The following is a 24,979-nucleotide window of genomic DNA, read 5'->3' on the forward strand; positions in this document are numbered from 1 at the left end:
CACAGCCAAAAATCTCAGCTACCTGAAAAGCAGCAATCCCCTCAGTCCATCCCTTGTTGTGGGTTTTTGTTTTTAATGGCTTATCCATATTGTATAAAATTTTCAGGAAACAGGACTTGTTCCTTGCCTGGGCTCTCTGCTGCCAAACTTCAGCTGAACTGACAAACTGAGCACATTTTAAGAATCTGAAATAATCCATGACAAAGCTTGAGTAGCTGTAGTACAGGTATTGCAACTTATTCTCTCTGAAAATGCCGTGCTTACAAAGTTCAGCATAAAGTTGAAAAGAAACAAAAAATTTTACTCTGGCTCATTATTAGAAATAATTTATTATTAAGAACAAAGCAAACTGATGTCTAACTACTCTGTCATCTGAGAACCTGAGCTCAGCCTTGTGGACTAGAATGCTGCTCCTGCTACAGAAATGTATTTTAAACTTTTCCAAAGAGAGCATGTGACTATTTTCTCTGGTTTTAGGAAGAAGAAATATTTTTTAAAAAGCAAACTGAAAAAGTGCTGTTCACTGCTTTAAATATGTATTTCCTAACATGACATTCTGTTTCATGGTTGCATTTTTAAATACCAAGTCATCTAAATAAGAATTTCCACACTTTTTGGATTAACAGCAAGTAAAGAAGTTTAGAACAGGGACTTCAAAGCAAAATTATAAATTTTAAACAAGTAAAACATAATTCAGCTGCTAAAAATATAACACAAGTTAATGATCTTGGAAGACACAAATTACTTCTGCTTTATGTGTCAGGAGATATCAGGACAAGCCTAAGCTAGTGAGAGGCACTAGTTAGAGAACAGATATGAAAAATTATTTCAGTAGTATGTATTTTAAAATCTGATTCAAAAGCTTCTGAAAACTGTGACTGGTGAAAGAATTCAATTTACAGGTATAGGATTCCTCTTCTCTAGTTATTAAGAAGTTCATGCAGCATTTTTATTTTTATTTGGAGAGCCTTTAAGTGCTAGTTCAGACCTTCTTATTCTTCTGGGAAAATCACAATACGTAGAGCTGCACTAAACACTTCTTGTCTTTTAAATGTATTAGGGAAGCTAGCTAACAGGCAAGCTAAAAATCCTTATCCATGTGTAGCAACTTGCTTTTATACATTTTTCAACAGAAGATTCCCTTATCTTTCCATCGAGTACTACAATAGGCTGCTTTTGTTGAATGTTTCTAGCAGCCCATTGTACCCAGTGCACCAGAGCTGCGTGGCCTGAGGCCAGGAAGGAAGGTGTGGAACACGTCTTCACAGGTCAATTTCCACTCTCCAAGTTTTCAAGTATTTGAGAGAAGGTCATGTTACAGCACAGATTTACATAGCAGACAAATTACATGACTGCGTGTTCTCAGCATTTCATAATTTCAATAGAAAAATTAGGTCAAATGAAAGGGAGGAAGAATAACCCTATCCTTTCATGCTGGTCAGAAAATTAAACAAAAAACTTATTTAGCTGGGGTTCTTGCCAAAACCTTGGTAAAATTCTGCACTGGCAGTAAATACAAATTAAAAGTATAAGATTTACTATTCCTTTTACAAAATACTTTTTCTTTTTTTGTGCCTCCAAACGACCACAAACCAACCTCAAAATTTGCTCTATTCTTGTTTTAAAACACTGGTTTTACTATTAGTCCAAAACACATGTATTTTTACAAATATGCATACTATTAAGGAACAAGTTAGTAACTTCAAGAGCTTTCCCCCACAGCCTGACAGTCTAGTAGGAGTGTTAAAAGAGGGACCTGCTCTTTGTATCATCTGTCCAGAAGAAAAGAATAATAATTACAAATGGCTTTCCCCCCCCACCCTCAGAGCATGAAATACACTGCACTTGAAAAACGGCAATATTGGCCAGGCTCAGCACTGCCTGAACTCTATGTTTATTCTAGACAGAGACTAAAATTACAGTGTTCATATTTGGCATTCTTTGACTAGAAATTCTCAATTTTTTTCCCAGAAAACAACACTATGATATTTTCAGGATAACAACAAAATGACTTTCCACGAGCAGCTCAGGGTAACATAATGTGAAATGGCAAATTTGAAGTGTTTAGGTATGTACCCATATATCTGTATATCTTAACTTACAAGGTAAATAATTGCACACAAATACCTATTTAGTATACAGTTAAAATATGCTAATCATTATCCTAGGTAGCTTTCAGGATTTGTTTCAACAGAGTCAAAGAGTTGTAGGGTTTAGTCTGGCATTCTGTTGATACTCTTACTGAGCAAGCAGAAAGAATAAACATTAAACAAAGAAATTACTGGCTTCAATAACTTTAATTAGGCTTAACATTATTTCAGTTTCTAAAAATGCCAAATATGAAACCCGACTTACTGTCAGCAGTAAGAAAAGCTTTAAGCTACTGCATGTTTAAGAAGGGCTGTAGTTTTAAGGAACTGCTGAGCAAATTTTTGAAGACAGAGTCACTGTTAGCTGTTCACTAGGTTTTATGTGCATTTGATACATATTAAACATGTAAAAAAGAGGAAACACAACCTTATGTGTAATCTGTCATTTTCCCTATTTACTAACACAAACTCTGAGGGAGGAATTTTACCAAAATTCCTTCAGCTTAGCATGTTGCATCCCTGCAGCTGAAAATTCAGATGAAAAACATGGGAGCTTTTTTTCTCAGACACAAAAGGAACTTTTGGGAACATTTCCGAAGGACACCAGAAAGCTTGTCTAGCATACAATGGTTCCTACTCAGCAGAGCCCTCCAAACAAAGAGCAACAGATGCACAAGTGGTATTAATAACAAAACATCTCCTCCCTCTGTTAGTCAAGAGAGGACAGCTAAGGACAAACAGAGTTTCAGGGTACTTACCTACTCGGAAGTTGGTGGCTGTTAGAGTGTCAGCAGCATGGCCGTTTTCACTGATCAGGGTGGTTGTATTTCCCTTCTCACAGTTGTTCTGACAGTTGCCTTTGGTACAAGTCACTTTACAGATGCTGGGTGTAAAGACCACCTTGATGCGACCAGTGTGATTTCCCACTGTCAGCGGAGGCAAAGAAAAAAAGAAAAATAAACAAATCACTTTGGTATCCATTGATTTCCTTCAAAAAGTTTTTGGGAAAAAAAAAAGGCACGGGGGGGGGAAGGCGACAGGTCTACAGGAGGAGGGCAGTCTGCAGTGCTCTCTCTCATAGATCTCCAGTGGTGTCTCTGAAACAGGAGTAGGAAGCTTAGCAAACAGAACTCCGGGATCTGCTCCAAAACCACATTTAAAGTCAAGTCACTGGAGTGGGATTAGTAATCACAATGCTGCACTTTATTCACAGGCAGACAAAGAGCAATACCAAGGGCATGACAGCTTAAATAGCCGACCCTGACAGGCAGATGTAATGTAAAGAGCTGGCTCTGCACCTAGAGGTGAATAAACTCTTGTGTACTCCTACATACTTTTCCTGTTTCTGCACTTATTAAGCCACTATTTGTAGCTCAACCCCTGGAAACGTTTTAGGCATGCGGCATGTCTGAAAACATCTGTCTCAAATCTCCTGGCACCCCAGCCTGAAGTGGTCAAACCTTGTGACGCAGCTGCCTGGACCCATTTTTTCTTCACAGTTTTTTGGCACTGTTTTTCCACAAGAATTTGCATATTATAGACTGAGCTCTACTGTCAGCCTTTGTTTTAGTAATAAATAGCTCAGAGAAAAAAGTGAGAATTATCAGTACTTTAAAGTACTGAGATCAAAGATAAAAAATAGCTAGATTCTCCTTTTTTATATACTTCCCTATAGTAATTTTAAAAAACTTGAATGTAAAAAAAGACTGCACAAGCACTAATTTGTTATTAAGCTAGTTATAAGAATTTCTTGTTACAGAATTATATGTAAAACCAGATGTATTTGATCCTACATCTAACAGCTGAAGACAAAAACTGTATTAAAACTACTTATTAGGAAAAATGGTGAAAAGAACAGATTCCATTTGCAATTATTTAAAAAGAAAACATTTTGTCCTCTGCATACTACTAATAAATTCAGCAAGTTCTTGAAAATATATCATAGCATCTTTGTGGAAACTATTAAAAAGTACTTTCATATCAAACCTAAGAATGCCAAGATATGACGCACAGAAAGAGAAGAATCTCCTTCTTCCTAATGTCATAGAAATAAAAAAGTGTCTGGATAGTTGCCTAACCTATTTCATGAAATACTTTCCAGACAAACACTTTTTTGAAAATATTAAGAAAATCTTACAAATCTTCCTATTTCAAAAGAATATAAATCCTCCTTGTTTCTGGCTCTTCATAAACAAATAAATTTAAGCAATTGTGCTGATTGTTTTGTCTACACTAAAAGCATTGCTCTATTTGAACAGCAGCTGTAGTACAGATGCTCCCACCTTTTTCTCCATAAACAATGCTTAGAAAAGGATGCTGTGCCCTGACAGATACAAGAATAAAATACTTTGCGCAAAAGCTAATACTGTGATTTAGATGATGTCTTGAATTCTAAGATGCCACACATTTCTTACAAAAATGAATACACCTTAAACAGATATAAGGGACCTATGAACTGCTGAGGGTAGAAATTTGAAGCTTTGCTTTTTAAAAGCATAGCTTCAAAAGCAAGATTGCCATCTTTGTATTTTACTTGCATAGTTTTATATATATATATATATTTCCCTAGAAAACAGTCTATTTTATGTATTATATTTTCAGACGTTTTAGCAATACTTTTCCCTTAGGATGTGATCTAATTAAGAAAACAGGGATAGTTGAGTCAGAAAAGTCAGTCCTGCCTACACTGTAGAAACCAGTATTGGGGGACCCAGATAAGATTTCTGGCTTAGCTGAAAAAAAATAAAATAACTCAGCTTTGTCAGTGCTGGAAGGGCAGAAAATGCAGAGCTCAATATGAGATGGAGAGAAAGCACTGAAACTGAATGGTCACATGGTTTGTGTTGCTATGGCATGGGAGAAAAATGGAGTCCATGAGGGTCAGATTCTTCTACCTGACACCCAGAGAAGTACACTTCCTACCGAGATATATTCTGTACAACATGTCCGCAAAGAACAGAAGGTTTGACCATAGTCCCACCACAGCACCTGGCACAACCGTGGTTACTGAGTTATAAGAAATACTGCCATTTTCTGTCTACCCACGAGATGAGAATTCAACATGAAATTGTGCAGGGACAGACTGACAGGTTTGTTGTCCTCACCCCCCCCAGAGGGACACCTTTCAGTAAGTCTTGTCCCCTGAGCTCTGCTGAGCGTTGGCTTGGGACACAAAGATCATGAAGACAATAGTGCTGTTAGTGCTAAATATACCTACTCTGCACTTAATGCATTTGGCACCAGTGGTCCAGAGGAAACATCCATATGTGTTGCATTCAATAAAATGTGCTATTCATGAACCCAAGTAGCTCTTCTGAATGTGACCCAACTTAAAGTGCAATAGATTGTCTGCACGCCCATATGTTTTTGAAATATTAAAGATGACATTAACTCATCATTTAATTCTCCTTCACAGTATTCTGTACTATTTTGTTGAGTGCTGAGCTATAGTAAGAACACTTGGGCATAATGTTCCCAGCAACAAAAATTTTAAAATAATTTTTATCACCTAGTATAGATTTTACCAGAAAATCCTGTAGCACAATTATTCTAGTAAAAGAGATGTCTTCATGTGAGAGTCAACAGAAGTAGTAATATTTGCTTTTCAATGCTTTTGGATGAGAAAATAGTAGTATCTAAGTTTGGGAGTACTAGTAGTCAAACAGTACTTTCAAAAACACAGATCAATACCTAGAGAGGTAAAGAGTAAAACAATGTTTAAATGGAGTTTTTCAAGAAGTCTTCAAAACAACATGATGGAAGCTCTAGCCCCTACAAATACTCAAATGATTATTCAGCAAAGTTTTTCATAGAATCTTCTGAGTTAGAAGGTACTTACACAGAGTCCAGTTCCTGGCCCTGCACAGGACCAACCCATGAGTCAGTCACACCGTGTGCCTGAGAGCTTTGTCCAAACTCTTCTTGAGCTCTGTCAGGCTGCTGCTGTGACCATTTCCCTGGGGAGCTGTTCCAGTGCCCACCCACCCTCTGGGTGAAGAATCTTTTCCTGATATCCACCCTAAACCTCTCCTGACACAACTTCAGGCCATTCCCTTGGGTCCTGTCACTGGTCACCACAGAGCAGAGATCAGTGCCTGCCCCTCCTGTTCCCCTCACAAGGAAGATGTATCTGCACTGAGGTCTGCCCTCAGACTCCTCTGGGCTGAACAGACCCAGTGACCTCAGCTGCTCCCCTTATGGCTTCTCCTCAAGGCCCTTCCTGTTTTCTTGGCCCTTCTTTGGACACTGCCCAACTGCTTTATAGGCTTCTTATATTGTGGCACCCAAAACTGCATTGAAGAGCACTGACCCTAAAATGTAGCCTTATGGACACCCAGTAGTCACCAGTGACCAGCCTGATGTAACCCCATTTACTACAACCCTTTGTGCTTGACCTGCCAGCTGGTTGGTGAACCATCACATGATGTGTTTATCTAGCTGTCTGCTAGTTATTCTGCTATAAAGCAAATTGCCAGATATTCCTGTTTTGATAGTTGCAAAGAGACAGAAAAAAGACACCTTCATATTCTTTAGACATGGGAAGATTTTCTCCATCTTTCTTAGATTTATGAAGACTGTAAAAACACTTGGTTTGTTCTCCCTCCCTAGCAGACCACAGCTTTTAACTTCAATTCTTTTGAAGACATTTAGGACGGATACAAAGCTAATTACAGCCTCTGAGCTTAAAAATTGATCAGCATTTGACGAGGTGATTCCAGGCAGAGATGTCACTACCATTCTTTTCTGCAGTTACAGAGAAGTAAACAGTAATATCCTCACAGATTCTGAGGCTTAGGGACCTTAACAGTGAGCTTAATACAGGCAGATTCAACTTGAAAAAAAGATCACAAGCTCTTCTCCTGAAAGGAAACTTTTAGCATAAACTTCAAGTTTAGGCTCTTGGACTTCCTTGAATCTCCTCTTCTGTATTCCCCCCCCCGCCCCCGTCCTCTTCTCCAAAGAGGAAAATTCAATTCTAAACGAGAAACTATCCTTCAATATCTGTTAGCTGACTTTGCAGTATTAATGCTAAACCCCACAATTTCACTAGGAAGGGACTGGTACTGCTACAGCCTTGACTTCTTCTCACTTTGGACTAGCTCCTTTTAAAGGACAGTATATTTTTAAGGAAGCGTGCAGAGAATTTTCTTGAAACTCCAGAACCTCCACTGATGATGCCACTGTGACACAGGCATAACAAAATCTGCAACTTAGATTACCTCAAATCCATTTTTGGAAAAAAAAAAAGATAGTGCTACAACAACACACCCGGAATAATTTTTTTTTATATATATATATAGACAGATGTAAATCCAACTCTTCTAGACCAATTTTAAACATGTGGAAATGAAACACCTCACTATGCTCCTAAGTATAACAGCAGACTGAAGAAATACAAATATGAGACCAGATAAACAAACAAGCCTAACGAAAAAAAACAAAAGTAGAAGATGCAAACACCAAATAAATAGCAAAAATACTGAAGCAAATGGCCAAACTAGAGACAGATTGTTGGTTTAATAAAGACAGGTCAATCAAGATGACTAATAGTGGACAAAACTTCATCCCTCAGCTAGACAGCAAACTCACAATGAGATTCAGCCAACAGCGCCATCATCCTGCCTCCTAGTCCAGGCTCACTTATACTTCAGAGCTCTGTGATACATTTGTCAAAAGAGATCAGTGGAAGAATATACCCATAATTTCCAAAATCTGTAAACCTCTTGAGCCAGATTAAGAAAAAAAAAAAGGATGTCTGGGTGAAGTGCTGAGATTTCAGTTGAAAGTTGGCATGATATGTATGAGATTTTTTTTCCATCTCCGTAAGTCACTATGATATAATATCATGAACACAGCAAACCCCTGCTGTGAAAAATTTATGATTTAGCAACAACTGCAGGAGAACTGGAAAATGCAAGCAAAAGGATTTCTTAATAGAACCCTTTCTGCCCCCACTATCCATTATGACAAGTTTTTCCCCCCTGCATTAGCAAAAAAGGTGAAGTAGCTAAGACAGGGCAGGTGGCAGGTTTTACGTTCAGGTGGCCACAACAGCTTACACAGCCATGCCTGGAAAGAATTGTGTCAGGGGAAGGATTCCTCCTCAACCTCCTGAGTAGCTGCGTAATGCAGCTCAGACTTTGTTTCTTCCTAGAAGAATTTCTATAAACACTTCTTTTCCTTGGGTTTATGGCTGCTCTCACAGCTCCAACATTCTGACAGTGTTCAATAGCTGCAGTGGAGCTCAGATGATTTGTGGTATGACCCTGTTTTGCAGGAAAACAATAAGCTAGCAACACTAGTGAAAGCAGGACAGGTATTCAGTTAAATAGATAACTACACAGGTCAAGGGGGCAAAGAGAATAAAATCTTTTAATGTGTCAAAAATATTGATGTTATTTGTGTGACTGTTTTGTGCTTCACGGTCATCTAACCAAAAGGATTCACAATTAAAAAAAAAAAAAAAAAATCACAAGCAGTGGCTTCTACCAGCTGAATACACAGGTACATACCTTCACTTATGACAAATATCCTGAGACAAATCTCCTAAGGAAACAGAACTAGCAGAAAAATAGACATTCCATCAGTGTCTCCAGTAATGATATACATTACTCTCTTTTCATGACATTCTACTTCTGCACTGATCCCAGTATGTTTTCATATGTTTATCTACACAGTGTGTCATCAGACCTGAAGACTCTAATTTTAAAATTACATTCTCTTCACAATAACAATAGATTATTTCAAGCTATTTTACATTTTCAAATTATAATCATGATGCATGAGGAGAGCATTTAAAATTGAATCTTCCAAAATCAAACCAAATTAGCTTTTAAGCAGCTAATACATTCAGCATTTTAAATTGTTAGATGACCAACACCCTCTTTTTTCTTAGCTAAATGCCGACACAAAAACCAAAAACAAACAAAAAACACCAAAAGAAGCAGAAGGAAATTACTTATTTCCTAAAAAAGGTGTCTCCCAGTTATTTCACCAATCCACCTGGTTTAGTCCTTACACTAAACATGCTTGTTCAGCTAAAAGGAAAGATGACATTGTATAAAAATCAATGACACAAATAAGATAGTTAAGCTCTTAGAACTACTGTCAAATGACCTTTTTACGCTTTTGACAATATATGAGGAAGTTCTGTCTTGTCACCACTTAGTCATCAATTTAAAATAAAATTTAAAAACCTAAACAACCAATAAAAACCTAGTTTCCAAAGATCAGAACAAGTTGAACTTAGCTGTCATACAACTTAGAAATGGAATAATCTAGAAGATTTATAATGCTAGGAGCTAAAGAAACAAAACAAAAAAAAAACCAAAACAAAAAACAAAACAAAACAAAAAAAAAAACAACCAAAAAAAACCAACAGAAAGAGAAAAAATAAAAAGACAAAGACACACTAGATTGACGTATAGACCAGAGGCAGATCTTCCCTAAGTTTTTGATTACATATTGAGAGAAATACAGGCTTTAAAAGGCACAGAAAGTGCTGTAAGAGATTCTGAGAGCTCACTTCATCTCCCCATCTGCATTTTCCCAGGATAAAACAGCAACATTAAACAAAAGGTTTGTCCAGACAGACTATCCTCAAACCCCTTCTATTATGCAGACTCCACAGCCTCCCCCCAAAGAATTTATTCCAGCACTTCAGCCTCTCCTATTGTAAAGGTATTCCTAATACCTAACCCACATTTCCCCTGTAGCAACTCAAACTATTGCCCTGCTTCATCTACAGCAAACTTTACCAAAACATTATTCCTCTGTGGATCATTTTCTAACAAACTTGAAGACTACAGCCATCAATCTCCCTCAGTCTCATTTTGACCAGACCAAAACCCTCTAAACATTCAGTTTAACAGCCTGTATTTTGCAGATTTACATCTTTTTTGTTTTGCTTTTGATACGAGTCACTGGGTCCTCATCTTTCTTCACAAACCTGGTCCAAAACCACACTTTACTGCAGCTGAGGTCTCATCAGTGGTGGGGAGACCAGCAGAATTACTTAACAAAGCTTTACATAAAATGCTTCTATGATTTTAATTTACTTTTGTCTCCCAACAATACACTGATACTTCATACCCAGAACCAATCTGCAGGCAAGGCCAAAGAGGCACACATCTCCCAAATCCCTTTCTGATCTGTTGATACAGATATCATTCCAGTAAAACAAATATAGAACATCCCTGGCAAATATAGAACAACCTTAGCAGGACCAAACTCAACCGTTAGTCTGCTCTGAGCACTGGAGTAAAATCTCCAGCATTCAAATCTTGCCCATCTAAAAATCATGCAGAATATAAGTCTTAATCTTTCTGTAACAGTCACAAGCACAAACAAGTCTGAAAACTACATGGATTAAATAAAGGAAAGATACAGCTGTTGAGTAATTTGATTTTCGGCTTCAATATACAATGCCTACCTTTGCTCTTTGCAGAAACTTGGTTACTGTTCCCTAGGTCACCTCACAGCCAGTTCCCTTTTCACAAGCATTGGGAGAAATTAGACATGTCAATGAAATTAAAAATAAGATGATCCAGGTTTATTTAATCCAAGATCCAATGCCTTCTCTAATGCTTAAGAGTACACCCCCAGTTCTGCATGAGGTGAGGTGTATGTGTGCACATCCACCCAGTCAAACATTTTGAACAAGATGACAGCGTGGCAAGCTGTACTTGATTTAACATGTCTAGACAGCTGTAAGAACACATTATTGAAATGTAATTAGTTTAGCATTCCTACTTTTTGTTATTTCTGTACTTCATATTTTTGCTGCATTTGTATTATGTTATTCATGTATTTCACTAGTTAATACAATTTAACCTTGATATTTCATCACTTTTCAAGTACTCAGTTCTATTGTCTTGATGCAAACTGAAAGGCTTCCAAAAAAAAGCAAAACATGATCCAACTATTTAATATGACAGTAACTGAAGAGAGATATGCACTGATATTTTTGTTGCCATTCTTATTGCCACTGTTGCTATTACACACACTTCTCTAGATACCTATTTCTGACTAGCCATGTCTCTACATCTTCACATCACTTCTTCCTTTTGTCTTGCTCAGAAGCTCCTACCACAATCTTCTCCCTGCAGTCAGAACTGAGCTCTCAGACTTCCTGCTTCAATCTCACCCTTGTTTCTCTACCCTCTTTTTAAGCCCTGCTTGCTTCTTCAGCATGCTTGACAAACAGGAAAAGAAATAATTTCAAAAGAAAGTTTGATGCTTCCAGGAAGGAAGAAGGTAATTGAAAAGAAAATAACTGGGAAAGTCTTTTCCCCTTCTTGATGGTATCCCTGTGATAATCTCTTCCTTGCTCCCTGTCAAGGAATAGAGCAGAAAATTCTACTGTCTTCCTCATCACCACCTCCACCACCCTCCAAAACATTTTAAAATTTTTAGTAGTGTATACTAGGAGAGGCAAATAACCCACTCTTCAATTATCTTAATCTCAGTTTAAAATAGAGTGTGAACAGTGTACTGTTCGAAGTCATTTACTACAGCAACACTTGTTTCGTTCAAGTAGGTTTCCTCTATTAATTTTGACAAATTCCAAAAGATCTCCACTATCTGCAACACAGATTTTTTGTGTTTTGTATGGATGGTTTCACTTAAAAGTACCAAAGGAGCATATGCAGGCACAAGTGCTGAGATTGGTTAGAAAGACCTAACTGTGTTTACATGCCACAAGCCCTTTGCTGATAAATTCTCTCACTGACACAGCCTTTTAGAACAAGAGAGGAAATCACAGAAATTACATTCAATTTTGTCCTCTGGAAACCCATAATGTACAAATCATGCATAGATTTGAAATCTGAGGTCTCTGCCAGCTGGTTTTATCAATCACCTTTTGTCTTCCTTGTCTTTTTGACCACTACAAGGATTCTTTATATACAATCCTCAGGCAATGAACATCCTATCCTTAACTACAGCCATTCTTCCTGGTAATGAGATACATGACTATAATTTCCATTCACATAGTTGAGAGTGATCCAGAAAAAGGTACCAACCCAAAGAAAGCATGCAGTGTGGTTTGATGTCTGATGGAACGGCTTCAACTCATTTCAATAAACTTATTGGCCAATAATTCTTTTAATCTGCACTGCATTTATTTTAATTAATTATATTTAAATCAATTATATTTAACTAGATCCACAAATGGTTATGATGATAAAGAGCTAAATTTTAGCCTCGAGTTATACCACTTACCAGTCCTAGGTCTCTTTTCCAAGGGATGAGAGAAATTGATTGCATGGAGCAAGCAGAACATTGAACAGGACTGTGCCCAACCCATTCAAAAGTAAATGCTGATGACCTAAGACTGCTTAGCTCAAGACTGCTTAGTTGAGGGCTCAGACACTTTTCTTTGAAGAACTCTGTGACTTCACTACAGCTGGATTCCAGATACCACTATGACTGCTATAGCAGTCCTTGGGGAACCTAATCCTGCAGGAGAGTTCAGCTGAGTGTACTTCTAAGGATAGGCAGGCAGTCAAGTGCTTCAGCTGCAATTTCAAATATGAATTACACAAAATATTAGCACCCAGATGGCCTGTCTTTCCCAGAGTGCAGTACTTGTCCTGAAACAGAACTTCAAGCTCTTCAAGAGACTCATGCTGGAGTTCATATCAGTGCTTCAGGTTTGGGGCTGGATACTACTCCAGCTGTAAGCATAGCTTTCAGGTGAACAAGCCTTTTTAAGCTTCCATTCAAATTATCCAGCTTCTTAGGTACTTAAGCACACCTGGCCACAAAAGGCTTTCACTTAAGTAACAAAGGCCCAAAAGCCACATTTAGACACAGACATCATCTAAGGCACAGAGTTAGGGTTAGGGTTACAATCCTCATCTCAGCTGTAGTAAAGCAGCAGTAACTTCACAGCCCAACACAAGCAATTTTCCACTGATGAAAGCTGCTGCAACACACACTCTGATAATGAAGTCAACATCTTTACACACAAACTTACAACCATAAAGGAGCTTTAATAATACCAGCTAAATACTATGCCATTGTCCACTTTATCAACAGGACTCTTTCACAAGGTGGTCTGAATTTGGTCTTAGACATTGAGAATGAGACTCACTGCCACCTGAAATTATGTCACTCATCTCCAATTATGCCTTTTGCCTAAGGTCATTACTTAGGCTTCTTTCACAACAATAATACAAATATTAGACAATAGTATTACGAGTCTCAAGCTGAAAGAGCACTTCTCAAGAAAATAAATAACTTGCCAAGAAAATAAATTCTTGAGATAGAGTTTCCCCCTCCCAACATACACAACATTCCCTCAAATGAGAAAAAAGTCTAAATTGCAAGAGTCAATGTTCATCATTTCTAGGAAGAATAGGGAATAAATATTAAATTAATATTACCTTACTAAAGTATATCCACTTGACATTTCATTTCCTGAAGGGAAAAAAAAAGCACTAGGGAAGTCAACAAACTGTAAACAGTGACAAAGGACAGGACATCATGGAATTAAGTTATAAATTAATACAGCCGCCTCTGCATGCTGAATCACCATTAAAAATCTTCTCTCTCAGCAGTACATGAAGCCAAGATCTTTTTTTTTCTCCCTAATTTTCTGAACAGGGGAAAAAATGACAATAGACATAAGGATGTCACTGATTCTGAAATCTCAGCTTCACAGAGTATGAACATTTGTACAGTAATTTTTTTGTCAACATTTGTTCATTCCTTCTAGCATAGGCAATGGCACTGACAGAAGAGCACTTTCATGTCTCCTATGAAGAAAACCAGACTCAGCTACTTGAAACAATCAGAATCAATTCTTGATATCAAAGACTTGTATTACAGCAACTCTGGAGTAGACAGGCTAAGGGACTTTTAATGTTTAATTGTGTGGGTTCAATAGGTCTCTATATCCACCTAAATTAACATTTTTTAAACATCATAAAGGCATTCCCCTACAGAATTTTCTGGAAAATCTCCTCTTATCTTCTTGAGAAATTTTTGCTTTTGGAGCCAATACTCTTTCATCTCAGAAGTTGAGATGCATTTGTCTCAGTCTGTGTTTTCCCCCAGCAATTACACACTTTGAACTGATTTTAATTCTGTTTGCCAGATCACCATGTTTTTCCAACATTCTTCTTCATTCTGCTGTATATCAGTCTCTGTATTTTAAAGCATGGAGATGGGAATTCATTTTTGGGTGAATGCAACATTTAAAATAGTTTCTATAAAAGCACCAGCAGCTTTTGCCTGTCAGGCAGACATTTAATTTCTAGTGAGCTCAGGGCCATAAAATCTTTTCAGAGTCCAGAGAGAAAAATACAGTATGTTTGGGGGGGTGCTGATTTTCTGGCCTCCTCAATTGTGAGCCCTTTATAGACACACAAACAATCATGAAGACAGCTTAGCAAGAGCATTGTTAGAATGCCTACAGCAACAGTATACTGAGTGAAATAGCTTGTATTTATACAGAGCTATTCTGTCTCCAAGGTTTTCAAAGAACTCCATAGTCTTTTGTAATTGCTAAATAAACTGCATTCATTTGTTAGTTATTTTTTCAGAATTTGTTACTCTATTTTTTGAAGAAAAAGCAAAGTAAATGTGCTGCTTGGTTTGCTAGAGTTAGCTGTATTAATGTGAATCCACATAACTCAATTTATACCTAGAATTTAGCCTATTGTTTCCAAGTCTTGCTGGAATCAAAAGTAAACTTTAACTGGCTGCTACGAATCACCATACTGTTCAACAGCAGGAAGAATAATGCTCTGAAATGGCAGAGAGGAAAAGAATGCTTCACACTAAAATTGTTCTTTGAAAAGCCTCAGTGCTCTTTGACCCTGATGCTGACAGGAACAAAATTTTATCTTAAACTTTTTAGCTTGTCTCTTAAAAATCCCTTCTGCTCTGGAATGAGAGCACCGACCTTGAACACACGTGGATTTGAGAAAATGAAACAAAAAAGTCCCCAACATTTATACACTTATCCCATTCCCTTTCAACTGACTATGTACAATTTTAGGAGCAATATATGAATGTCAGTTGCCATGAGTGACTGAAGCAAATTTGACTCTACATTCCCTCCAAACAGACTATGTTGTAATCGCTCAGTTATTCCTTAATGTTAGTCTTCTAAGTGTTCATTCTGGTTTCACTCACCTCATTCTGCTGGCTGTACCTTGTTCAGAGTGTAGCCTTGAGATCCTCCCTCATCTCCAAATTTCCCAAAACTTCTAGTTGGGAACATTACCACTGTTTAACTCTAATATCCATAAATACATTGATAGGCACAAGTTACAAGGATCACAATGCAATGATCTAGTTAAGACAAGCCAGAGAGAGAATTATTTTGCTGTTTATGAAGAGCAGTTCCACAAAGCAGTAACAAGAATGGTGGAAAGAGTATCTGACCCAGTGAAGAGCAGAGGGAGTTTTTCCTCCAAAGTCTGAACTTGGGTAGAATGTCAAATCATACAGATGTATTTATATGCAACACATATCATAGTTCTGTGTGCACTTTTTTAAGCAGTAAAATATTTATGCCTTTTGCAGCTGTTTACCCATACTTCCTGGCAGGGAAATACTATTATTATGAAGTAAGTGTCACTTAATGAAGTCAGAATGGTGCAGTTCCACAAAAATAGTTTAAATTGGAATTTCAAAGTGACACCTGGGATTTGCTCAAATCAACCTCTGAAGTCATCAGTGAAGCCAGCACATGTAATTACATATAAACTTACAGAGGAGCTTCACCAAGTTACCAATGTATTGTGCTGCCAATGGAGGAAAGCTCTTGTTATGCCAAATTTGGAACAGGGTATTCTGTTCAGCCCATCACAACTATAAGTGCTGGGACATTTTCTTCCACATTAAGCTTATTTCATGTGTATAAACTTATGTAAAATATGATGTAATATAATGTAGCCACAGTTAGAGGAGTTACACAACTTTCATATTGTTTCAGCTTCATCCTTACACAAGAATTTAAGAGTTGTCCACAGAACCATGAACAGATCCTAAGAGTCCAAAAGCCATACAGGCATATTTGTCCAACTTCCAGCCACAACACATACAACTAAGACACAGTAGGGTGCTGCAAGCCCAAGTTCACTAAACCTTATGTAACCTTTACTACTTAAATTCAAGACATGGTTTTCATTTACTACCTAAAGTAGAGACAACTTCTCTTTAATGAATTTTATAAAGAATTTTGGTGAAGACCAAAACAACCCAATCTACCTAGAAGAAAGTAGTTTTCCATAGTACTTAATTTTAGCAACTTAACATGTAACTTCAATTGCAAAATTCACATACTTCTCACATTGTCTTCCTGAATAGAGAGATTAGTCTCGTTTTCTTTCTTATCCTCTTTTCTTCCTTGGGATAACTTCATTATACAAACACATGCCTGATTTACTTCACATAATACAATTCCAGTTGTAGGTAAAGTACTCTTGAGTTTTTCTTCGGCGCTCAGTGCATTCTGTGGTTGCCTCAGTCACTAATTAATACATTTTCTTAATGTGCCTCTAAAACAGGGAAGTAGTGGCATCCTCATTGTGCTTATGAGGAACCATACCCTGGTGAGAGGGTGTACAAAATTGTCTTCAACATGCAGGAAACACCAGACAATTGATTTCAGAAGCAGAAAATTCACTATTTTCAGCTCAATGGGCAAAATGCACAGTGCCACTAAACACTAGCCCACAGACATCTCAGGCTGGAAAATGAAGCGTGTATTTAAATGCATTTTCTGAAGAACCATATAGCAACCAGAAGTGGATAGAGTGAAACTGAAAACTTCCTAGCCTCTTCCAGCTGCAGTAAGAAGTTCTTACAATAGCTAAGTTGAAAGGAATTCCAAAAAGACTACATTTAGAATCTATTCACTATCATATACATTTTAGGCCAATAGAAACCATACAAAATTCCTTTAACAAATTTTCTTCAGCACTGCATTTATAAATCCAGGGATACAAGCACTGATATTTAGAGGATTCATGCTCAGATGACTAGTGGTTACTATTTAACAGTGCCATTAAGGAACTAGTGGGAACTGTCTGAGGTAGATGTACCTGAATTACTAAAAAAAAAAATCTTCCTACTGTTTCATGGACTATCAGGTTGCAAATAGAATTTTATAGCTGAAATTTCTGTGCTGCTGCCATTGCTACTAGTAGAGAATTTTTCACTCTGAGGTTCCAAATATTTAAGCAGATTACAGGAGAAGTGTGACAGTACATTTAAACAAATAATACATCCCTTGAGAATTACTCAGAGTTTGTATCCCACAGGACAGAAGTTCAAAATGCTTGACAGTAGAAATGCTACCTGCTACTGGCAGGTAACTCAATTTCACATCCCAGGGTGATTTAAATGCTAAAATTGCAACCTCTGTGGATTGCTGAATTTTCCAGCTCTGTTGATATGATACATAACCTTACAGTAAAATTCAGCTTAAAAGCCAAAAGAATAAACTATTTACTGTTTTTAATAAGAGTACTATACTGCATGTTCTGAGCATTATCAGAAGTGAAACTGCTTACAAATGCACCAGAGCAAAAATTCCAGAAAGCATCTTGAATGAATTTTAATTGAAAAATGTTTAATGTGACATAACTTTAATGTTTTTTACCCCAGTATATCCAAAAGCTCATCTGACAACACTGTGATCGGGCATTTAAACATGACTGACTTCCTATAAATCAGAAGATGCTCAGAAGCACTTGGTCATGTTTGGCAGTTTTCTTCCCAGTGTACCAGTACCCCACATCTCATTTGTTTCTAGCAGGACAGACCCGTCCCTAAAGGTAACAAAAGACTGACACTTGTTCCAGGTTCAAGACTACCCATTTTATATCACTGGATTGAAACAATCTATAGAAGTCCAGAAAAATCAAAACCAACTGCAGCTACAGCTAGAGAAGTAAATTTACTCTATGGGGTACATTTTTCACAATTGCCAGTCTCTGGCACAGTGTTAATATTTTGAAGTAAAATGCATAGAAATGCTCATAAAAACCCAACAGAATGAGTAGCTTTGCACTCCATCTTTATTGATAGCCTTGAATTCTTAGGCAATGCTACCAAGTATTACCTGGCTACTCTTCTCATCTCTAAAGAAATTTTATTTCATATTACCATAAAAAAAAAGTTGTGAAGCATTTGGTACTAACTTTCTGGCCTCTGCTTTTTAATAAAATTATTACATTTTCCCCCTCTTCCTTTTCAAGTATCTCCATATGGCCATTACCAATTCCTCTGCTCAATGAAGTAAGAGTCTGTCCCATTAAATAAGGTTATACATTTAAGAGCAATTACAAAACACCATGAGATCATCAGCCACACTCATAAATTAGCTAGACAATGAACATCAACCATAAGCATGAACTAATTCACACAGTCCATCTCTGGTCAAAACAGGACTAAGAACTGCATATTCATGGTTATCACAGGACACCTGACATGAGGTTTCAGATCCTAATCTTACCTCACCATAGTTAATTCAAACATCCCTAACATTAAAATACTGACAGCTGAAATTTTTACTCAATTTTTATGAAAACAAGCAGTCTTCTAATCTTCAAGTTCATCCCAGTACCTCCAGAAACCAGAAAACCCAAACAGATATGGCAGGCCAAGTTCTAGGTCTCCTGTTCAGGCTAGCAGTACATAATCCTAGACTCCAACAACATGCAGCTCAAACTGCACTCTGTACTAGCAGATATCTGAACTGCTTCATCAGAAATTGCTGTCACCAAATCCCACCTCACAGATGTAGAAAACAGGTGGAAAAGGTAATGAGACTAGTTTTTAGGCTGACAGAGAGCTCAGAATCGCAAATTTTGACAAAATCCAAATAGCTTGCATTTTACCTCTGAGTCAACACTTAAGTCATGGCTGACCTTATCAGGCCATAGAAACTCTTTTTACTACTTGTCCTCTGGCTGTTTTAGGATTCACAAGCTTTTCAATAAGGGTAGAATGTTTTACTAATGCACTGCTCAATAAGGGGCTTATTAGAATTTGATAAAAACCAGTCCAGTCTTCAGCTCTTGGTTTTCCTTCTCCTAGCCATGTCCCTCAGAGCACTGTAAGTAACAGTGGACTCAAATAAGCTAGAAAGAGCTAGAAGCACTGGCTCCCTCGTCTTACAGCTGCATAGTCTTCTCCTTACGCTACCACAGAAGGAAATAAACCAACTCACAGAATCCATCCATTTAGTGGCAGTTTGATACTTGTGAGTACCACTGAGTGTTATTGAATGTAGAATGACTTAAACAGCCTGAAAAATGGAGCCAATAGGAAAGATGATTTTTTTTTTTTTTTGGTCAGAATCCAGCCTGGAACAGTCACACCAAATACTGGAGAACTATAAAACCTGGAATTTGTAAACCTTTGACTAATAAGAGTCATGAGAGATGGTCACAATCCAATCCCAGTGGCCATTAATATTTTATTTGAAAGAAAACAACTGCTGACTGGAAAAAAACCAGTATTATCTTATTTATAAAAGAGACTACTGCTTGATGTTGACAGTGTGACTAAAAAAAATATAAATTTTTCTGAAACTTCTAAGAAAGGGAGATAGTGCTTTGCAAGAAGTATACTTCACCATTCTGAAAATGTTAATTGAAAGACCTCCAGCTGCCCACTGTTCTTCCCATTAGAGCCAATAGTCTCATTTACCATCAACAAACTTACATTTGAAGAAAAGGAAGCAGGGAGTTGCATTGAAGTGTAAATGGACAGACCATAAAGATGAGCAATGCAGAAATGCAAATATACACAAAGGAATTCTAGGTAAAGATTTAGAAGGAAAGTCTCTTCCCTAAAACCTCAGCAGAACATAATTCTTTGTGCTACAGCAAAGGAAGTCTGTCAGGAGACTGCAAGTACCTAAAGGTCTCAATGTTAATCAGTCCATTATTCAGCTGCAGGAACTTTTCTCCAAATCAAGCCAGCAGACGTTCTGTAATACCTAACCCATAATTCATCAAGCTCTTAATCTTCTAAGCCAAACTTGTCCTCAAGCTCTGCACACAATGGGGCATGAGCCAAGGCCACAAGCTGGGCACCTACACAATCTTTTTTTTATAAATATGAAGCAGAAACTCTCAGACAGCTCCATACTGTGCAGAAGTTCATAAACACGTAATAAATTAAATATAGAGAAAAATAGTCAAAAATAGAGAAAAATAGACCACAGTCCTGAACTCCAGCTTTCCAAAAAGGTATCCATCATACTGACACTGACTACACTCATAGATGTGCCTATTCTAGCAAAGCATTCACAAAGCACCCTTTTCTGAAGAAAATCTATTATCTAGAAACAACATGATAAATTTTCAACAGCAAATCAGATTCAATTGTTTTTCTCATCCAGGAAATCTGTTTTGTTTCTGCACAAAATGCAGAATATTGGAGCATTTGCTAACCGAAGAAATCTCACATAGAGTTGTTTTAACCTTTCTCTGTCTTCAAGTGTTACTGCAGAAAATTTCAAGATCTTAAAAAAAGCAGGGAGTGGGGGCTTTGTGAGGGGAGAGAAGGGAATATGCTTTTTTTGTACTCACATCGCAAAGGGGATGCAGGTTGATCCTGGCCCAGCCTCAGTGGTAATGAGCCCTCGGTGGACTGCTCTCCTGAAATCACTTTTTTTACTGGATAGTATTTGGGCTTAATCACATATTCCTGTGTTTGGCCATGATGAAGATTCATCATTAATGTCTGAGATGAAAGGGGTATCATCCTGTTTTGGAAAGAGATAGAAAAGACAAAACAATGTAAGAATTAATAAATTAGACTTAGAAGCTACTTGTAAAAAAATTGAAGACACATTCAACTGTACTCCAAATTCTCAAAATACAGTTTGGGAAACCTACTACCTTAGAAGTAAGCACCTAATTTTCCAAGCATTTAGCACCCTCATTGTCTTGTCAGCTCAAACTCCTAAGAAAGAAAGACTGCAGGGATTATATAACTTTCTTTTTAACATGGCAAGAGAAATATCATGGACAGCTCAGAAAACAGAAGGAACAGGGAAAAGCCCTGATCAAAATGAGTTGCAGCTCAAATTTGTTAACACTGAGCTTTCCAAATAGGGCAGAGAAGCAATAGTGCATTCAAACCTTATTCCATTTTTTACAACTCTCATTCCATAGAAGGTATATTAAGTAGAACCTAAACCCATCTGACTTTTCCCTTCTGTTCCCAGAAATCATTACCTTCTTCAGCATATCCCTCTAGCAAAAGAGCAAAGCACTGCTCCTCTTCCCCTTTTTCAGATGTTTCTCACCTAATCACAAGGTTTGTGTCCCAGAGTCACATTACTTTGCCCATCCACTTTCTCTTAGCCTGCACTATTGAACATCTCTGACAAATGTCCCATAGCCACAAATGTCCCATGACCACATGGCCTCCCTAAACAGCAAAACCATTTTCCCTTCCTGTTAAACAAGAAGATTCCTTCAAGCTCAGGATTCTCTCACTGCTAATCCTGACTCATATGTTTAGATTCCTCCCTATGACCTCAGCTTTTCACTGCACAAGGCCATACCAACTTACAATAACAATTCCCTCCTCTCCCTATCAAAAAGTCCTTGGTTATTTAGCAACCATCAGCAGTAGGAATAATTTCTTCACTAACAAACTGGCCTTCACTCTTCCAGCATTTTGTAAGGCAGCAGACTGGCCAGCTCTTAGCTACATGCAATGAAAATGCAAGCTGCTTTGGGACCCCAAGGCTGAAGAATCCCACCATCTAGCAAGTAACAAATCTTCTAATAACACACCTTCAAGCAGTCATAGCTGGTGCACATCAGATTGTAATGACACACACACCTTGGAGAGTAGAATCAATTACTAACCTAATAACAGTGGCTATCAGGACTGCATCATCCTTTGATCAAATGAAGGCATACAGAGTGGGATGCTGTAAGCCTCCTTTACTGCATTCTCAGCTGAGAGTCTGTAACTAGTTCGGTCTTCAAAAATGGAAAAATGGGAAAAACGTTATGGGATTTGAAACAATCATCCCTCAGAGCCACAGTTCTGCAGGGTAAATAACTCTCCTCTAAGAATAAGTCATGAACCCTACATTATAAAGGACAGCTGAACAGCACTTCCCCACAGAGGTGAGACTGCAGAGTTTCAGCTAAGAACTTAGATGACTACTGAATTGTTTTCTAACATGTGGAGCCTGAGCCAGCCCCTATCTCCAAAGCAATGCCTAACTCCTTGGTCATGTTATTCAAGATGCTTAGTAACTGCTGTAGCCAATGGATTTGTGGTTAGAACAAACAATGGGGTTTTGTCCTACACAGATGCTCTTTTTCTCAAACTGATCCAAGTTAACAAGAGCATTCATTAATAGTGACATTCTAAGCCTCCTATGTAGAACAGAAACATAACTGCTCAGGCTGTCTCCAAGTCAATGTTTCTAATACAGTACTTACACAGTCTCATTACATTCAGTACAAGTCCTTTTGCCAGACTAAGAGAAAATACTGTATTTTCTATGTTGTCTTTAGGGTTCCTACCAGAAGATCAAAAGACAGCCTTCACTGGTATTGGAGGTCAGGCTTGGACTACAACACAGTCTGATAAAGTATGACCAGGAAACCCTCAGCCTGAGATAAAACTGAAGTTGTTGACTTCAGTACTGCTTACATATGAATTTAATTTCTTTGAAGAATCACTGCAATCACTCCTGCACAAGCTAGTTTTTTCTAATGGACCCCATTTGATGCCTACACATAAGGACATCCATTTCTGGTTTTGAACATAAAAGAGTGTATATGCTGAATGTAGAAGCAGGACTTGACAGCAGAGATCAAAATACTAGATACAGATGCTGCCATGTAAGTGGCTGTGTTTTCTGTTAAGGTTAAAATCAATTGTAAAGCATTACAGAATCCCAGAATGGTTGAGGTTGGAAGGGACCACTGCTGGGGTCAAACTCTGCTCAAGCAGGGTCTTCCTAATGATCTCTGATTAGCAGTCCCCTAATTACCTTTGCTGCCCTCTGTTCAAACCCACTCCAGGGGCTCCATGTCTCTCTTGTCCTGAGGAGCCAGGACTGGACTCAGCAGTGCAGATGTGCCTCAGCAGGGCTGGGCAGAGGGGCAGGATCAGCTCCCTTGACCTGCTGGCACTGCCCTTCCTAATGCACCCCAGGATTCCATTGGCCTTCTTGGCCACAAGGGCTCACTGCTGGCTCATGGATGGCTTGTTGTCCACCAGGACACCCAGTTCCCTGTCTGCAGAGCTGCTTTCCAGCAGGTCAGACCCCAGCCTGTAGTGGGACAGGACCCTTCATTTGCCTTTGAACTTCAGACAGCTCTTCTCTGCCCATCGTCCAGCCTGTCAGGATCCTTCTGCACAGCACCCTGGGGTATAGGCCAGAGATATCTTCCCAGTTTTGTGTCATCAGTGAACTTGCTGAGGAGGCATCTACCCCTTCATCCAGGTCATTGATGAATGAGTGAATAATATGGGACCTGGTCAAATGTTCTGTCATTCAGACAGTTCTCAAACCACTTCACTGTCCACTCCTCCAGCCAGCACCTCTCAGGTTTGCCTATGAGGATGTTGTGAGAGACAGTGTTGACGAGCTTGGTGAAGTCCAAGTAGAAAATGTTCACTCCTCTCCTCTCATCCACCCAGGCAGTTTTGTCACTGTAGAAGACAATTGGGTTGGTCAAGCATGATTTACCTTTAGTGAATCCATGCCGACTACTCCTGGTCACTTTCTGGTCTTCCACACACTTAAAGATGGCCTCCAGAACAAGGCACTCCATTATATTTCCAGAGATTGAGGTGAAGCAGTAGTTGCCTGGGGACTCCTTTTTGCCCTTCTTGAAGGCTGGAGTGACATTTGTTTTCCTCTAGTACTCAAGCACCACTTCTGACTGCCATGACCTTACAAAGATGACCATGAGTGGCCTAGCTGTGATGTCTGCCATCTCTCTCAGCCCTCATAGATGCACCCCATCGTGGCCCATGGACTTCTGGATGTCAAGCTGGCCTAGGTGATCTCTAACCCAATCCTCCTCGACAAAGTGAAGTCTTCCTTCCACCACTCCTTTTCCCTGGTCCCAGGTCAGAGATTCATAAGGGCTGGTCTTGTCAGTGAAGACTGATGGACAGAAGGCATTCAGTAATTCTGCCTTTTTTGTATTCTCTGTTACCAGAGTTCCCACTTTGTTTAAAAACAGGCCCACATTTTCCTTTATTTCTTATTTGTTACTGATGTATTTGCTTCCTGTACTTAATATCCTTGGTCAGGTTTTTAATTCCAGATGGGCCTTAGCCTTCCTTGTTGCATTTCTGCATACTCTGACACCACCTCTATTTATGTTTTAAATGGTCTGTCCCTGCTTACTTCTCCTGTGTATCTCTCACTTGTGCTTGGGTACTGACAGGAGTTCTATGTTCATCCATACAGGTCTCTTGCCCACTTTTCTCAATTTCTTTCTCATCAGGATACACAATTTTTGAGCCTGAAAAAAATAAACCTTGAATACTGACCAGCTGTCTTGGATCCCTCTTCCCTGAAGGTACGTTCCAATGATATTTGTCAAAAAAAGTCTCTGAATAGGCTAAAGTGAACTCTCTGGAAGTCCAGGGTTGCAATCTTAATTGCTGTCCCTCTTCCTTCATGTAAGATATTGAGTTCCACAATGTCCTGGTCACTGTAGCCAAGGCTGCCCCAATCTTCACATGTTCAACAAGACCTTCCTTGTTTGTTTGTATTAGGTCCTTTTATTTTTATTTACCCTTTATCTTTCCACCCATCCAGCCACACTGAAGCCCAACTGTGAGCCTACAAAAGTCCATTCATAACACTTGAAATGATAAAAATATTTTTTAAAAATCATGTAAAAAACCCAACAACACACCAT

At 38.4% G+C, this 24,979-nt stretch overlaps 1 protein-coding gene across 8 annotated transcripts in view; it reads right to left on the reverse strand.

Moving 5' to 3' along the window:
• LTBP1 (latent transforming growth factor beta binding protein 1) overlaps positions 1 to 24,979 on the reverse strand; it is a 188,106-nt gene that overhangs the window by 119,939 nt on the left and 43,188 nt on the right. For 6 of the 8 annotated variants that reach the window (XM_077175710.1, XM_077175707.1, XM_054628955.2 and 3 more), the window contains exons 4-5: positions 20,651 to 20,826; positions 2,849 to 3,016 (exon numbers count right to left, since the gene is read on the reverse strand). In XM_077175710.1, coding sequence (XP_077031825.1) covers positions 2,849 to 3,016; positions 20,651 to 20,826 — 344 coding nt within the window. Of the gene's footprint in view, positions 1 to 2,848; positions 3,239 to 20,650; positions 20,827 to 24,979 lie in introns of those variants that run through there. The other 2 variants (XM_077175712.1, XM_077175713.1) reach the window with 2 other exon arrangements.

This window comes from Agelaius phoeniceus, chromosome 3, assembly GCF_051311805.1.
Source record: "Agelaius phoeniceus isolate bAgePho1 chromosome 3, bAgePho1.hap1, whole genome shotgun sequence".
Lineage (NCBI taxonomy): Eukaryota > Metazoa > Chordata > Aves > Passeriformes > Icteridae > Agelaius > Agelaius phoeniceus.